A 17513-nucleotide genomic window follows, 5' to 3' on the forward strand; every position below is an offset into this window, starting at 1 on the left:
ACATAGGAGGATGTACACGTTATTTCCTTTGATCTTTTCAATAATGGAGGCAAGTAAAGAATATTACCCCCATTCTATAAATGAAAAAAGCTAGGCCCAGATACACTACATGGCTTGCCCAGGGAAATTCAGCTAAAGAGTGATGGAGCAGAACTTCAAGCCCAGATTTACATCTAATTATTCCCCAGCAAGGGCATTTCCACTAGGCTGCCCAAAGATGCAGCTATGTCTTAAATATACTCACAGGTTTAGCCATCACCAGTTAAGACAAAAAGTAAGTAAAACTGGAGCCTCTACTAGCACCAAAAACAAACGATATAGTACTGAAAATGCTGGTTTTTAAAATGATGAGATTTAGTAAACTTTAGGTTACTGACTGACAGGGTAAGAGTTAACACTAGTAATAATTTAAAACACTATTAATGAATAAAATAACTTTTAAGATGATAAAATGTAAATACCTTCACACCAAGATTGAAGAAGAATCGAAGAATATTCTTATCTAAAAATAAAAGTAATCACTTGTTAAAATTATATATCTGCAGAGATTTTTTTAAATCATCCTCATTAAATATATAGTTCTAAAGACAATTTTACCTACTATAATTGTCTTCTCTAGCCTGTGATACAAAACATAGATAAAAACTGTAATATAACACAACCCAAAAACAGGTTGTTCCCAAAGGTTAATTCCAGATTCAATAGGCTTTGTCTGTTAGCATATAAATCCCAAAATGGCTTAGATTGAAATTTTTATCTCATTAAAACTGAATCTGGGTAAAGGACATTCAGGTGGCTTTCTTTCTCAACTTTTCTAGGGGTTTAAAAATTAGGAAATAAAAATGTTGAGAAGAATGGTAAAATCAACATAAAACCTAACTTATTAGTAGCATCATTCGCAGGATAATATTCTTCCAAGTATTCATTTGCCATGAGCCAGTTACTCATAGACACAAACATCAAACTACTAACTAATAAAACAAAAACATCCACATAAATCCAGGTAAACAGCATATAGTAGTCAGTGCATTACTCAAATTTACAGATATAAAATTTTGGAAACTAAAAAGGAAGGAGGGGTAAATTCCTTAAAAATAAAGAGGGAAAGCAAACTTTGAAAGAATTTTTTAAACAAAAATAAGACATACTAAATATAGTACTTTAACAGCCACTACATACTATATTTGCTTTTCTCTGTAACTTTTTCATGGATGCATGTCTGAAATGCAGACCAGTGTTGATAAAGCTCCACAGTGTTTAGGTATCTAATTAGTGAAATTATTATCTTAATTCAGAATGGTTTCAAGTCCATTTATGTAAAAACACAGAAGGAGGTATCATTACTAAGCATACTAGCATTAACAAGTATGCTAGAAACATTAAAAAAAAATTTTCTGGGCCAGGCGCGGTGGCTCACACCTGTAAACCCAGCACTTCGGGAGGCAAAGGCACGCAGATTACGAGGTCGGGAGATCGAGACCATCCTGGCTAACACGGTGAAACCCCGTCTCTACTAAAAAATACAAAAAATTAGCCAGGCCTGGTGGCATGTGCCTGTAGTCATCCCAGCTACTCAGGATGCTGAAGTGGGAGAATTGTTTGAATCTGGGAGGTGGAGGTTGCAGTGAGCCGAGATCACACCACTGCACTCCAGCCCAGGTGACAGAGCGAGACTCCGTCTCAAAAAAAAAAAAAAAAAAAAAATTATAATACATTTTCTAATAAATCAAGCTGAAACAAGAATGACTGACTAATAGCTAAACCTTTGCTGTCCCCTTCCCATCCTTGAGCTTACTAAGAAACCAGACCTCTGACCTCTACTTACATCTCTTCATTTCTTAACTAAGCTTATTTGGACTTGATAAAGTCGATTTGAACTTGGAGAAGGAGCTCACCTTTAGGTAGGTCCTCCCCAGTCTGACACAGTGAATAAGGTGGTACAATGGCTCGATCTCCCTTTTCATTACAAGGAAACCCAGGATAGAGTGGGTCTTGATAAAGGCTCAATGTCTGAGGCAAAGGCATCAAGGGCTGGTTAACTGCCTGTATTGACACAGGAACTGGAGAGGGTGTTAAATGAGCTTGGGATACAGCTGAATCAGGTCCAGTGGTCAAAGTCTGTGTCACTGACAAAACGGGAATTGGAGCAGGGACACCTACAAAAGAGAAGAAAAGGAATCAAAATGACAAAAGATGAAAATCTCTACAAATATGCTTACATTAACCTATAAAGAATGCTGTATAACTGATAAAGCCAATCTAAAGTAGTACCTTTTAATATCAACCAAGAGCCCTCCTGGACACCAAGAAGGAAATACGTCCAGGACACAAGCTTTGAGTCAATGTCTTCTAATAGTAGCTCTTGCAGGCACGTGTAGGACATGGGGCTGGTCAAGGGGTTCATTATGGGGCCATAAAGAGCTGGCCCATGAAGGAAGCATCAAACCGTGGTGCTAATTAGTGCTGAGCAACCAAAGCAACCAGCTCAAACATCATGCTCCTGAGACTATGAGGGCATATGTCAGATGAATACACCACCAAATGTACATGGTCTTTCCACATTGGAAGCAGAGCAAAGCAGAGTATCACAGAAAGCTCTGTGAGGCCCCACACACCTAATCCTGCTCAGAGGTCAAACTTTCACTCAAGAATTTGAAGTCTCTGACTAGAAAGGCATTTTGGCTGGCTAGATTTTCTAAACCCTTCTCTAACCTGTTGGTCCAAAAGTTGTAGGTTCACTTGGCCAGGCTGGCACAGTGGCTGGTAAAGAAGGCACCGCAGGAGTTAGATGTACCTCTGGAGAAACTAGAAGGGGAGCTGGATTTGACAAAGACACATGTTCTGCTGGCTTCTTCAAGAAAGGGGTGAGTGGGGGAAGACAGAAAAAGACAAGAGGTCATTTTGCTTTAACACTATTTCTAACCACCAGATACATACTGAGTTGCCTGCCTTTTATACAAATGAAGTACAAATAGCCCTTATAGTCTTAGAAATGTAAGAAAAACACACAGTAGCTAAAGATAATATGCAAACAAATTTGATCCTAACCAAGGGTTGCCTACCAACAAGGACTGTATTTTTTAATACAGACAGGGTTTCACCCTGTTGCCCAGGCTAGTCTCAAAACTCTTGGGCTCAAGCGATCTGCCCGCCTTGGCATCCCAAGGTGCTGGAATTACAGGCGTGAGCCACCGCACCTATGCACTAGCAGAGTTAAATACAACACAATACTTTTAAGGCAAGTGAGCAAAATCATTGAAATCTTAAAATTCATGATTATTTAGAAAAACTCCTCATATAACTATATGCTTTCTTACCAATATGAAGAATGTTGGTTGAAAGGCATTTAACATTTAACTTTCTCTACTCTTGTATTAGGATCAAGAACTAAAATGTCTGCTAGAACACAGGTTCATCATGAAATTTGTAAATTGGTATTTTTTTAATGTATATTTTTCAAACCTTTTCAATCAGTACATTCCCTCCCATCTGTGAAATAACTGATGCAGATAACTCTTTTAAATTTTGAAATAAAGTAGAAATTCAGTTTCCCTTCAAAAATCTAATTTTCAAGTAAATCTACCAAAGTAATACAAAGTATCAAATATAACGATAACAAATATAAATATATTCAAAGTCAATTCAAAAGAATGGTCTCAATCACCAGAAAATGGTGGTTATTTCTATAACATTCCATAAATATCAAGAACATTCTAGACTAACATCAGAATACATTTAAAAATCATAACCACAGCCAAACTGTGATGCCAGAAAAAATTCTCCCATTTCCCATACTGATGTTTTCTGTTTTTAAATGACCCTATATACAGAGCAAAGAAACCCAGAGAGTGGAGCATTCAATGTTAAATGCAACAATATACTTACTTGTTCTGCAGGAGAAGGGCACTCTAACTTCTTTGACTTTGATGGTGATGAAACTGTTGCATATTTATCATCAGTAATATTCTTTGGAAGCAAAAAAGAAGCAAAGTTTTGTATTTCAGAGACCCACATTCTGGAATATTGATGGTTTCCTTTTATAATTCACCCTACCTGTATCTGACAGAACCCTCTCACCACTGAGTATTTTTTCCAATTATATGTTATTTTCAACAGGTAGGCTAACTTTGCCTGAACATCTTTATTACATCAAACTACTGGGCAGTTTTCACTGGAGGCAAGGCTTCAAACATTATACTCTTCTCCTTTAAAAACATCACTCTAGAGGGACAGAGAATAAAGGCTACTTTCTAACAATTCAGGCAGGGCACCCTAATGTACCTTGTAGAAATTGTCATCATTTGTGAGTGACTTCTCAATCCCCATCATCTTTTCCCTGCTTTTCTACTTTCCTAATACACAGCTATAGAATTTTGAAATTATTTTCACCTTCTTCCACTTCTTCCTACTGTACTACACAGTATTAAGGAAAAAGAAAAGATGCAAGTAGTGTTTAAAACTTTTACCTCCAATGTGCTTGGTTCGGGTCTTTTATCCAACTGACTATGTCCATGAATAGAGTCTATAGCAGATCAAGATTAAAAAAGACAGCATAAGCCACCAGTCATGTCTGAACACAGAAGAACAAAATACAAAGATAGAAGAAGCCAAAAGTATTATTTGAACCATGTTTAGTCAGTGAAAATGTAGTTTTTAGAATAGCACTTAACATCCTTTAGCTTGAGTCAATACTTCTCTGCAACATTCAAAATATGTGACATTAGATAAACTACTTAACAACTTAAAAAGGGTTCTTTCCCAAATATATGACATTAAGCCAGTCATCTAAAGAGATCTCTAGCATCTGCTTTCTAATGATGAGATAACTTACCTTTGTCTTTTCGTTCTTCTGTATCCATTCTCCGCCTGCTTCCTTTTCTATCACTTACATGTGATGATTTTCTCTGGACACATGGATTGCTACTCTGAGAAGCTGACTGACTGACTGATGAGCTCTTTAAAATGAACAAAACCCAACATTTTGTGTTAAAGATTTACCCACAGATACATGAACAAATTCTGTAATTAATCTCACTCTTCATACTTCTAAAATCTTAAAATTCACAGCCCTGTATTTTTAACTGAAACTAAAGAAGATAGAATCTAGGGTCCATAATTAATTATACACCCTAGATTAATAGTCTTATCGCTAAGTTGAAAGGATTAAGCAATCAGATTTCAACTTAGATTAGTAGACTTCATCTTCATATCCCTATTTCAGGAAGCCACCCTGAACAAACCTTTACCCTACAATTTTTCTTTCAAAAAAAACAACATCTTCTATGCCAACCTTCCAAAAAAGTCATTGTAGCGCCGTATTTTTTGGTGGGGAGTTGGGGAGAACCTAAGTGCAAATTAGCAAATACAGTGCACTAGGATTCTTATCACTGAAATGCTTACTGTCAGCAAATCACTTAAACTCTGCATGAGATAAGGGACTGAAATAAGTCAGGTTTTTAAGCTAAATTATCACTGAGGGTTCTAGGTTCCTGTTTTGGCATTCTAAATAAATGTTCCACACAGCTAAGAGGAGGATCTCAGCCCTCTCTAACAGGAGTTTTCTAGAAAACAAATCTGAGCCACTATCAAAAGCAATCAGTATCAAACTCCTTAGTCTAAAATGATGAGTATGAAGGACCCCATTCTTAATAAGAAAGAAATTTCATCATCTGTACCCACATTACAGTAGTTGTACATTTACAATTCACTAACTGAAAAATGCATAATGGTATGAATACAAGCTTAAACAATTTGTAGTTGTTATTTATATAACAACACATGACATGAGAGATAAATGTACTTCGCACATAAACAATGCTTATTTATGTACGGATTTGGGCACTTCAATTATTCCTAAATGGATTCGGCACTTCTTCCAATAATTCCTAAACTCCAATGCCTGTGCCAGATTAAACTGCTATTCCAGATCACCTGTTTTCAACTGAGCTCCTCCTCAAGCCTCTAAGGAAGTCCACAGAGACCAGAAGACACACCTGAGTGTGTGGGGCTTTAATGTTTTATACTGGTATACTGGGTAACCTCCCGTAACAGTCCATTATTTATTTAATCTACTCTAAAGAGAGAAAGTGTCCAACCACCATTCTGGATCATAGGTCATTTGGGTACTACTTACCAAGATGTAAAAGACCACAGGCACAGGCTCCCAGACATGAGAATGAATTAGGTACCCCTCCTCTGTGCTGCCAACAAACCCACCTCACAGAGCACATACTTCATTCTACATGAGAACAGTTTTCCCTTCTGACTTCCCAAAAAGAATTAAGAAACCTGAAGATAGAGAACACTTCTTTTATCAGAGAAGCATCCATCACAGCTCAGTGCCTGACACATGGAGAAAGGACAAAGCCATAGGATGACATGTGCTACCACCTCCAACAGCAAACACCCTGAAAGACAGCTCTCAAAAGGGCTTCCTGATTTTACACATAGATCTTGTAATGGATTAACTAAATCATGAACCTCTACTACACAGTACTTTTGCTAACAAATTAAACACATTTTAGTTCAAAAGAAAACACTAAACACTACAAGTGAACAAACCAGTTTACTTGCCTCAACTCTATCATCAACCTTTTAGTAATATCTCTAGGTCTAGAGATATTACTAAATATGTGAAAAGGAAAAATAGGAAAAATGTGAAAAATGTGATCTTTAAAGTATTTAGAGTTTAAAAATTATTAGTTTACCCTTGGGAACTATGGCTTAATCTAAAAACTATATTAAGAGAAACTTCTGTATAATGACTTTTAAACTGTCTTTTCATACATACGGAAAGGGCTGGGAAAGCCTGTTCATCTCTGTTCTGAATCTCATAGAGTAAACGGGATTCTTCTATAGCTTGCTTCTCTCTGCGCTCTTCTGGGGAAAGGCCGAAATAGTTAGATTCTCGACTTGTGTGATCAAAATCCTCAACTCTTTCACGATCAGGTTTTCTGTCAAATAAAACATTCTTGTCAGAAAATACATAAATAAATAAATAAATAAATAAAACATTCTTGTCAAAAAAAAAAAAAACACAAAACTGTACTGAGTACCTAAAATAAAATGATCTATTTTGCAATACAAACATTTTACTAATTTAGCTACACTGACATTTTAGAACATTTGGCAGTCTGGTTAATGAATGTTTAAGCAAATGGAAGCTCCTGTAGCATTAGCCTACCTTACAGAGAGTCAAGAAGACAAACAGCAATGGGAGGTAGAGGGGAAAAGAAAAAAAAACTTATTTCCAAATGATACAAAAATGAGTGAGCACTGTATATACTTGTTATACCACATTCCAATATTTTCATTAAGAATTCTCAAAGGGAAAGTTATTAGTTTAGGTCTCAAAAGCATTCTCACTTTCTAAGTAAAGGGGAATGGTCCAATGGTCCAATGAGACACTAGGACCATCTTCCCACTTGTTTATGACACCACCAAGGGAGACACAGAGCTGAAAAAGAAAAACTAAAACATGTCAGGCTGGATACCAATTGCATAGATAAGACTGCTGTCATTTCAATATAATTTTGGTCAAAAAAGGATGACAAGAAATTAATGAATAGAGTTTAGTACCCTATAATCCAACCCTAATGTGTTATATGGCTTATAACTATCAAAAGCAGTATGAATACTATTTCCATCATGTCTAACAGTTCTTCAAAATGGAACATGAAAATCTAAAAACCTCTAAAAAAAATACTTTGTCACAGTACAAAGAAATATTATCCTCCTCAACAGAGTAGAGCACTATGATGTTATCTGATTTTTTTAACCTCTGAAATAAATAGCCATTTCATGTCCTTACACAGTCCCATTTATAATCACACTCTAATTACAATAGGACAGATGTCAGCCCTAATGGTATCGATGAAAAAAGGGAGGGATAGAAAATCTGGACTCTCAAAATTTTAGACCAATCCTTCCCAAATCCCAGTGGTAAAAAATTTTGAAGAGGACTCAGCAACTGTCAGGAGTCTCTGGAAAATTAGCACTACCTTATCACCATCTCCTATCACCCAAAAAAAATGACCACTACTATATGGCCTTCATCTCATCCTCACCTACCACACAGAGAGAAGCTACTACTACCTATTTTCATCTAGCTTGAAGACAGATATTCAGCCACAGTATTTCCTGGATAGCCACATTAATGAAAGCATATATGGCAATCTTGCTTGGTTTTTGGTTATATTCTGTGTTTTCTCCACAGGAAGAGACAATTATCAATGAAGAAAAACTGGAAAAAGTGAGAGGCCAAGAAGGTCTCATATCCAGCACTACGGTTCTCTTTTGCTCTATAACTAGAAGAAATTCAAAAGTGATGTGTTACAGATTAGAAATACAGTGAAGATCAACTGTACTGGGCTTAAATCAATTAGATTGTTAGCTATAAAATTCTAAAATCTGACTAGATTTTGTAATAATCTTACTTTAAATATTCAATAAAGTTTTTAAATGTTTTAATACATTAGTAAAATTCACTCACACACACAATGGAGAAGGCATACTAACCTAATGACAAACTGCAAATACCACTAGGTTCTAATGTAATTAGTCACAATGTCAAAAAATCTCTAAAGTTTCATGTCTATGGTATTAATTACCACTGCCTTGTCACACACCATCAAGTATTTTTATATACCAAGTAACACATATAGCTAACACATAAAAAAGGATCCTAATAAGATATGCTTCTCTATACCATAGTATTGAAAACACTGTTGATTAGAGGCCGGGTGTGGTGGCTCACGCCTGTAATCCCAGCACTTTGCAAGGCAGAGGTGGGCTAATCACCTAAGGTCAGGAGTTCGAGACCAGCCTGACCAACATGGTAAGACCCCGTCTTTAATTAAAGTACAAAATTAGCCAGGCATGGTGGTGCATGCCTATAATCCCAGCTACTCGGGAGGCTGAGGCATGGGAATCGCTTGAACCTGGGAGATGGAGGATGTAGTGAGCCAAGATCGCGCCACTGCACTCCAGTCTGGGCAACAAGAGTGAAACTCCGTCTCAAAAAAAAAAAACTGTTGATTAAAAGTATTACTGGTACAAGACATCTATCTGAGCACTATACCAATTCACAGGCGATCAGAGTCAACACCAGAAACACACTGGATTATAAATTCAGTTTATAATAAACAAGTTTATTTAAATTAACCATTTAGTAGTCTATGTGTATTTTCTTTTTTAATTTTTAAATCACTAAAGAGTACACTTGTGTTCAAGGAAAAATATTGCTTTTTCTGTCAAAAAATGGGAATATTAAACAATTACTTTCTGCCTATAACCTTCCTATAGTTACTTTATATTTTTAGGTTTCCAAAGTTAACATTCAAAGTAAGTTAATATCTTAGATACTTTTCGTGCATTGAGTAAGCTACCACCAGGGGCTACTGGAGTTTGGTCAATGTCCAAACAACAAACTTCAGCCATAACTAGTTGATTAGTGGCATAAATTCTGTCTGTTTGGGAGAGGTAATATAACGGATTAGAATCATTAGTATTTGTTATGGATTGAAGTGTATTTCTCAAAAAGATATGTTCATATTCCTAATCTCTAGTACCTGTGCACATGACCTTATTTAGAAATAGGGTCTTCTCAGATGTAATCAAGTTAAGGTGAGGTCATACTGAATAGGGTAGGACCTAAACCCAGTATGACTAATGCCCTTACAAGAAGAGACAGACACAGACACATGGGGAGAACACCATGTGATGATGGAAGCAAAGAATGGAGTGATGCACCTACAAGCCAAGGAACCTCAAGGACTGCAGTCAACTCCAGAAGTAGGAGGCAAGCATGGAACGGATTCTCCCCTAGAGCCTTCGGAGACAGCATGGCCCTGGCAACAACTTGATTTCAGACTTCTAGCAATCCGAAGTGTGAAAAAATAAATTTCTGTTGTTTTAAGCTGACCAGTTTATGGTATTTTGTTACAACAGCCCCAAGAAACTAAAATAGTATTGATAAATGTCAGCTTAAGAAGCTATAATTCTGTCTTGAAGACGCTACATAAAACATATTTTTTTCTTTCCTTTCTTTTTAAGACTAGCCAACTACAGTAGTGAGAAGGGGTGAAAGAGTAGAACAAGGAGTTTGATCTGTAACTGGCTGTGAACAATCAACTGAGATAACTCACGACCTTCACACCAGCCTATACATCTTCAGTGACAAAATGTTAAGTGCATTCACAAAAAAAGGAACACCCAAATGCCAGAAATAATGGAACTAAAGACCAGAGGGTTAGCAAACACATAAGCTGATGCTACAGCTCTTCGGGCAATTGAGAAGGTGCTTTGATGGGAAAGGTACTTGTCATAGTCACCTATGAAGACTCCACAGGAAACACGGTCATATTTGCACGATGAAGACAGTTTCAACATAAGACACAGCCTCTCAAATAAAGCTCTTCCAAAGGGCTATAAAATTACTGAACAGAAAGGGAAGACTAGGGAAAAATTAAAATCCATATAGCACAGGAAAATCATGATCCTAAAAGTTCATCTGCCTCTGGATACTTAGTCAGAATGCTGATATTTATAATTTCACAGACCTAAAATTGTAGCCCCATTCAGTATTAAGAGACATCACCACAATCAAAACTTATCAGATCAAAGTAAACCAACAATTTTGGGCTGCTTTAAGTTCTTGTACAAATGGGAGTATCCTCACCTCCCAAGGAAATAGGAATGCAATCTGGAATCCAGTATTTATCATATTACAAGCCACCAGAAAATAATTAAGTGCCAGAATAGAATTGGGCTAGAATAAGATCTCCCAAACCATTTGAAAAAATTACTAAAAAAATAAAGGTCTCTCTATATATACTTCCTTGCTTTGAAGAGAATTATAAAGAATTGAGATCCTCACATGAAGTTTTATACAAAATGCTCTTAATACTAATATAGGGACAATGATATGAGTAAAAAAGTTATAATTATTCAAATGCACATAATGTGGCAAATATAACAAATGCCTCTTACTTGATTTCTATACTTCTCTTACATTCAAGAAGGTTACCTTATGATCTGTGAAGGTGTCCGGCTAAGATTTTTGTGCTCACTGGAGAATTTCTGAGACTGTGACCCTGAAGAATGACTAGAGAACGCATGTTGTCTTACTCCTGAAGGATGCTGCAGTCGAGGAGGTAGTGCTGATGGGGCTTTTATTGGCTTGCTTGGATTCTTTGGCCCTCTGTAATCCACATCTGTTGTAAGAACCCAAAAGTACATGATAATATTCATATTATAAACAATCCCAAGTACCATCATCCCAATCCCAAAGGAATGATAGCTTGATGTGCTCCTACCAGAATGGAAATTTTGTCCAGAAGTGGAAGGTTTTTTCATCTTCTTCCCTGACACTGTGTTCCAGCTTTCTGGGGGAGGTGCCTTGAGGTTCTTTGATGTGTGCCTTCAAAGGGGAAAAGACTTGTGATAGCTTAAAATACCCTAGTAAGAATAGTTAAATATTCTGCATATTTATTTTCAGCTTATATAAGAATTTCTAGTTTTATTTCTTACATTAAAAACAAATTACAATTAAGGTACAAATTGCATTTACCAATCCAGATGTAATTCTAATCAAATAAAATGATATAAATCAAAAGCATATTTTCTAATTTTAAAAAAAGACAGTTGAATCACAATCTAAGCAAAAGTTAAATAAATACAGAATGACTTATTCTGTTAGGATAATGGTACTGTAGTTAAGGTGGGGAAGGAAGTCTTTGTTCTGTTAGAGAAACATATAAACATCTACTGGAGAAATGGTGTGATGTTTGGATTCCTTCAAAATATGCCAATTTCATTTTCATTTTTTAAAAACATATTAGGGAAAATAGAATAGAAAATATTGCCAAGGCCAGGTGCAGTGGCTCATGCCTGTAATCCCAGCACTTAGGGAGGCTGAGGTGGGCAGATCACAAGGTCAGGGGTTCAAGACCAGCCTGGCCAACATGGTCAAACCCCATCTCTACTAAAAATAGAAAAAATTAGCCGGGCGTAGTGACACATGCCTGTAATCTCAGCTACTGGGGAGGCTGAGGCAGGAGAATCACTTGAACCCGGGAAGCGGAGGTTGCAGTGAGCCAAAATTGCGCCATTGCACTATAGCCTGGGTGACAGGGCAAGACTCCATCTCAAAAAAAATGAAAAAAATTTGCCAAACGCTGTTAGTTGCTAAAAATGGGTGTTGAGTTATACTGGGATTCAAAAATTGTGCTGCTGGTTATAATGGGGATCTATTCTTAATTTGTATTTGTTTAAATTTTTCCACAGTAAAGTTTAAGGTGTGACTTACTACCTTTTTCTCTAATAAAGCCCAGCAGCAACTGAAACAAAGATGCTCTAAAATAACACTGTATAAGGTAAGCCAACAATATTTTGCTACTCCATCTGACAAACACTGACTGAATACTAACTACATGCAATGCAGTACTGAATGAATTTAAAATGAATCCCTCCAAAGTTCCCATATTACGATCTAGTCAATTTCTTGAACTGCCTTTGTGCACAATGGTACATTTTAAACAGTAAGCAACAAAACAAATAATCTTCATTTAAAGTTTGACAATGTGCAAAATACTAAATTTGCACATTTAGTGCTTTTCTAGAGGTCGGAACAAATATACTTTCTTTTTGTTTTTTTAAGACGAAGTCTAGCTCTGTCGCCAGGCTGGAGTGCAGTGGCTTACTGCAACCTCTGCCTCCCTGATTCAAGCGATTCTCCTCCCTCAGCCTCTTGAGTAGCTGGAATTTACAGGCATGCACTGCCATGTCCAGCTAATTTTTATATTTTCAGTAGAGATGGGGTTTCACTATGTTGGCCAGGATGATCTTGATCTCCTGACCTCATGATCCACCCATCTCGGCCTCCCAAAGTGCTAGGATTACAGGCATGAGCCACCGTCCCTGGCCCAAATATACTTTCTATACATGGGCAATTATCTTTCATTGAATTTGCAAATACTGAAGGCCATTTTAAAATGCTCATGATTAGGCTAAATGGAGGAGGCAGTAAATGCCTTAGCTGAAGAGTAGTACATACTTCTTTCCCAGTTCTTCAACCAAAACTGGTCCATTCTCAGAATGAACTCCTTGAACATCTGCATTCAAAAATTTTCCATTGTGATCCAATCTAACCTGTTAAAAATTCCAAAAATGAAAAGGAAAAAAAAAAATCAGTCACCTGCTTCCTTTGCATTACTCATCAGTTTTTTGCGGTTTTTTTTTTTTTTTTTTCTTGAGACAGGGTCTCACTCTGTCACCCAGGCTGAAGTGCAGAGGTGCAATCTTGGCTCACTGCAACCTCCACCTCCCTGGTTCAAGCCTGGGATTCTCCTACCTTAGCCTCCCAAAGTAGCTGGGATCACAGGTGTGTGACACCACACTCGGCTTTTTTTTTTTTTTTTTTTTTTGTATTTTTTTTGTATTTTTAGTAGAGACAGGGTTTCACCGTGTTGGCCAGCCTGGTCTCAAACTCCTGACCTCAAGTGATCCACCCGCCTAGGCCTCCCAAAGTGCTGGGATTACAGGCGTGAGCCACCACACCCGGCTTTTAAAATTTAGTCTTTAATTAAACAGAAAATAAAGTTTATCAGTAAAAACAAAATAAGTTCAAATAGGTCTACAATCAAATCCATCTCCTTAACCTCCCAGACCTCCATATCTCCTACCTAAAAGAAAGAAAACCTTTTCTTCTTTGTCCTTCTAAATTTTTTTCTAACACTTATTTTCTAAATTGTTCAAAAAGTAGGAGCACAATATGTTAAGGCTCTAAACAAAAGAGGCAGCACGTCCTGGTTCTGAAGGCAGGGCTGTGGCCCCACATACCCCAGGCTTCCAGGTCTGGCTCTTCCACTTGCCAGCAATATGACCTTGGGCAAGTTATTTTTCTCTCCCTTCAGTTTCCTCATAATGCAAAATGGAGCTAATAATAGTACCTACGTCACAGAACTCATGGAGATGGAATGAGGGTGCACAGGATACACATAAAGGATACCAACTTGCACACAGCAACCACTCTACAAGTGAGAGCAACTATTATTACAATTATTATCTTCCCATTTTTCCTATATTAAAAATGTGCAACTGTGATTTTTATCCCTAAAAATAGATCCATTAACTGTTCTCTAGCATACAATTAATATTACGCAGTTGTAAATCCATGATAAAAGAGTAAATAAGCCTAAGTTTTCTTCCTATAAACTGCCCACACTGAAATTGTGCACCTGCCAAGTACAACATACAGGACAATGCTTTAAGCAACCTCCCACTTTTAGCAGTAAATCAAAGTCCTCAAGCTGGTATTTCATTCTTCATCAATGACAATAGACATTTTTCCTTCAAAAGTTTCACAATAAAAAAATTCTTTTCTGAACTTAGTTATCAAAAGTTTAAACTACATCTTACACACTTGAGTAAACAAGTCACCTTAGAGTCATCTCAGTTTCTTAAAATTTTAATGAGATGTTATCCAAAAGAATGGTCAAGTAGTACAGATAGAAATAAAATACTCTAAATAGGAAAAAAATGAAAGCATGTGCTTTACCATCTACTTTATCAAAAGCACCTACTTTACCAAAAGCAGTTTCAACCTCAAAGGAAATATGCTTGACTTAAAATAAGTAACACGACTTTAGTGATACAGCATAAGCCATCTTCTCTTTTGAGAAGGGTGGGGAGAGAGACCTTTAAACTCTGGATTTAATCTCATTTGTTCTCTTTCAAGTTTTCCCAATCAATGTAGTAAAAACTTCCACAATTCCCTTCTACAATTAGAGCAGATTTATGACAATCCCATAAGGCAGTACCTGAATGAATCATGTTCTCTTCTCCCTCACCTTTAAATACCCCAGAACCAGAACTATTGAAGGTTCTTAAGATAAAATCCTGGCTAATCAGAGGACTTCACATAAACCAATTTATCATAAAGTAAATGAGTGTTTCCTCCATAAGTCAAAAAGAAATGTTTGCCAGTGGCTGTTTTAAAGTAGTTTTTTAAAAAGGCAACACTTTTTGATGGAAATAATTTCTGATGAGAATTAACTTCCATATAACATTTTTTGTGTATGTGGGGGTTTTGTTTTTGTTTTTGAAATAGCAGTATTTTTCCACAAACGAAGAACAAAAAACAAGAAAAGAGACCTTGTAAATTATCTTACCTAGGGTTTCTTCTGCCTAAGCATTACTGACACTTTGGACTAGGTATTCTTTGTTAGAGGGAGATGAGGGAGGCTGTCCTGTCCACTGTAGAATGTTTGGCCACAGCTTTGGCCTCTACCCACTAGATGTCAGTAGCACCCTCCCAGTTGTGAGAATAAAAAATGTCTCCAGACACTGCTGAATGTTCGATGGTGGTGGTGGGGGGCGGGGGGCAGAGTGAGGGTTAACCACTAGTTTAAGAAACACTGATTTTAATCCAACTTTTTCCTTTAACGATCAGCTACTCAAATCCCGGGCAGCTGCTTATTCAAATTAATTGGCAAAAACTCCTCTGTGGCTCACTTTCTTTCCTCAGTCCAACAGTAAATATTGTGTACATATCAACATCTCCCAAGATGATTTTCATAAACAAAACTAAATGACCTATAAAGTCAATTTTGAATCAATTTCAGTCCATTTTAACAAAAATACCTCAATATCTGAAATGTTATCATTACTTCTTTGAACCAAGTAATACCAAAGGCTGAATTGTTTTTAAAGATCATGTGATGGGATGCCACGGTTTTAGATACATACAATTTTAGCAACGTATTCAAATGAGTCAAAAAGCTAAATACTTGTAAACTATTAAAATGTATATACATGATAAATATATTCTGAAATCCCAAATTAACAACACATTCACACCTCAGCTGTTTTCTCTGTTTGTATTAGAAAAAGCAAAGTTTCAAGTAAAATCTCTTCTTCTTTTACATATAAGTCACTTACTTGACATTTGTCTCCAACTTCATATTGTAAGCCAGCAGCAATGGAATAATCACGTTTTTGCTGAGCTGTTAAAAAAAAAAGGTCAGTATAATATAAAGTTGACTTATTTTCAAGTGCTACAAAGCAAATTTATGGAAAATGCAGATTTTTTAACTCACCTTGTTTAGACTTCAGCCAAATTTCATATTCCACATTTCTATAGACTGCAGGATTGAGTGACTTAAGAACCTTTCTAGACAAAGGCAGGCTAGTAGAGTTCCCATTGTTCTTCAGCTGCTAAACAAAGTCAGGAAGTCCAATCAACACATAAGTGCTTTTAAAACATTTTTGTTTGAGATACACGTAAAACTAAAGTCAAATGAAGAAAAGAAACTTCAAAAAATTAGGAAGCCACCAAATCATTTTCTGAGTAGATGATCCTGACTTGACTGAAATGTACCAGAAAAAAGAAAAAAATTAAGATTTTAATGTACATGCTTTCTTATATTAAAGAACTACACTTAAAACTACTTTAAAAAAAAATACCTCATTGCCTGACAAAGGTTTAAATCCATTCACATCAGCAGCAGCAGCAGCAGTTTTACTCCTACAAAGAAAGATAACCATAATTGGGGCAGAAAAAGGTATTTGCATGTAATTACCTTCTAACCTCATCTAAACGTCTTCAAAGTCAGAACTATGCTCCAAAAAGAGCTATATTCCAGTGAGCTCATACAAGTTTTGGTACAAGTATATCTATATATAAAAGGGTATATGTATGTAAATGTGTGTATATAAGACAGAAGTCAAAGACAACAGTAATTCTAACTGGCTCAGTAATAAGAAAACATAAATAAACTGTGAAATTTGGGTGGGTAGAATAATTGAATTTACAAAACAATGTAAAAACTTCCTTTTAATATACACATGAGGCCCTGTTTAAAAACACAATCCATTTACAACAAAAGTATCCATAGGCAGATTCGACAACCCTTTTATTAAAAATACTCTACATCAGCCGGCCATGGTGGCTCACGCCTGTAATCCCAGCACTTTGGGAGGCACAGGCGGGCAGATCACCTGAGTTTGAGAGTTCAAGACCAGCCTGACCAACATGGAGAAACCCCATCTCTACTAAAAATACAAAATTAGCTGGGTGTGGTGGCACATGGCTGTAATCCTAGCTACTCGGGAGCTGAGGCAGGAGAATCGCTTGAACCCGGGAGGCGGAGGTTGCAGTGAGCTGTGATCACACCACTGCACTCCAGCCTGGGCAGCAAGAGCGAAACTCCGTCTCAAAAAAAAAAAAAATACTCTACGTCAAATAATGTTCAGCACAATGAAAGCACCATCATTAGCCCTTTAAATTCACTGTCACATACACACCTACACATTCATATACTCAATAAATAACTTGATTGTCTACTATGTGCCATGCACTGTACACAGCTGACCCTTCAACAACACAGGTTTGAACTGTGCAGGTCCACTTACACACAGGTTTTTTTTTTCAACCAAAAGCAGATCAAAAATACAGTATTCTCGGGATGTGACACCCAAGTATACAGAGGGCCAGCTTTTCATATAAACAGATT

General features: G+C 36.7%; 1 protein-coding gene across 11 annotated transcripts in view; it reads right to left on the reverse strand.

Moving 5' to 3' along the window:
• OTUD4 (OTU deubiquitinase 4) overlaps positions 1-17513 on the reverse strand; it is a 46325-nt gene that overhangs the window by 5837 nt on the left and 22975 nt on the right. For 5 of the 11 annotated variants that reach the window (XM_054683407.2, XM_016952292.4, XM_016952289.4 and 2 more), the window contains 13 exons: positions 16465-16525; positions 16098-16215; positions 15940-16004; positions 13055-13149; positions 11316-11419; positions 11027-11213; positions 6791-6953; positions 4832-4955; positions 4467-4522; positions 3886-3966; positions 2713-2851; positions 1896-2156; positions 462-502 (listed from right to left, as the gene is read on the reverse strand). In XM_054683407.2, coding sequence (XP_054539382.1) covers positions 462-502; positions 1896-2156; positions 2713-2851; positions 3886-3966; positions 4467-4522; positions 4832-4955; positions 6791-6953; positions 11027-11213; positions 11316-11419; positions 13055-13149; positions 15940-16004; positions 16098-16215; positions 16465-16525 — 1495 coding nt within the window. The remainder of the gene's footprint in view (positions 1-461; positions 503-1895; positions 2157-2712; positions 2852-3885; positions 3967-4466; positions 4523-4831; positions 4956-6790; positions 6954-11026; positions 11214-11315; positions 11420-13054; positions 13150-15939; positions 16005-16097; positions 16216-16464; positions 16526-17513) is intronic. The other 6 variants (XM_016952293.4, XM_016952291.4, XM_054683408.2 and 3 more) reach the window with 2 other exon arrangements.

The sequence above is a fragment of the Pan troglodytes genome, chromosome 3 (genome assembly GCF_028858775.2).
Source record: "Pan troglodytes isolate AG18354 chromosome 3, NHGRI_mPanTro3-v2.0_pri, whole genome shotgun sequence".
Classification (NCBI taxonomy): domain Eukaryota; kingdom Metazoa; phylum Chordata; class Mammalia; order Primates; family Hominidae; genus Pan; species Pan troglodytes.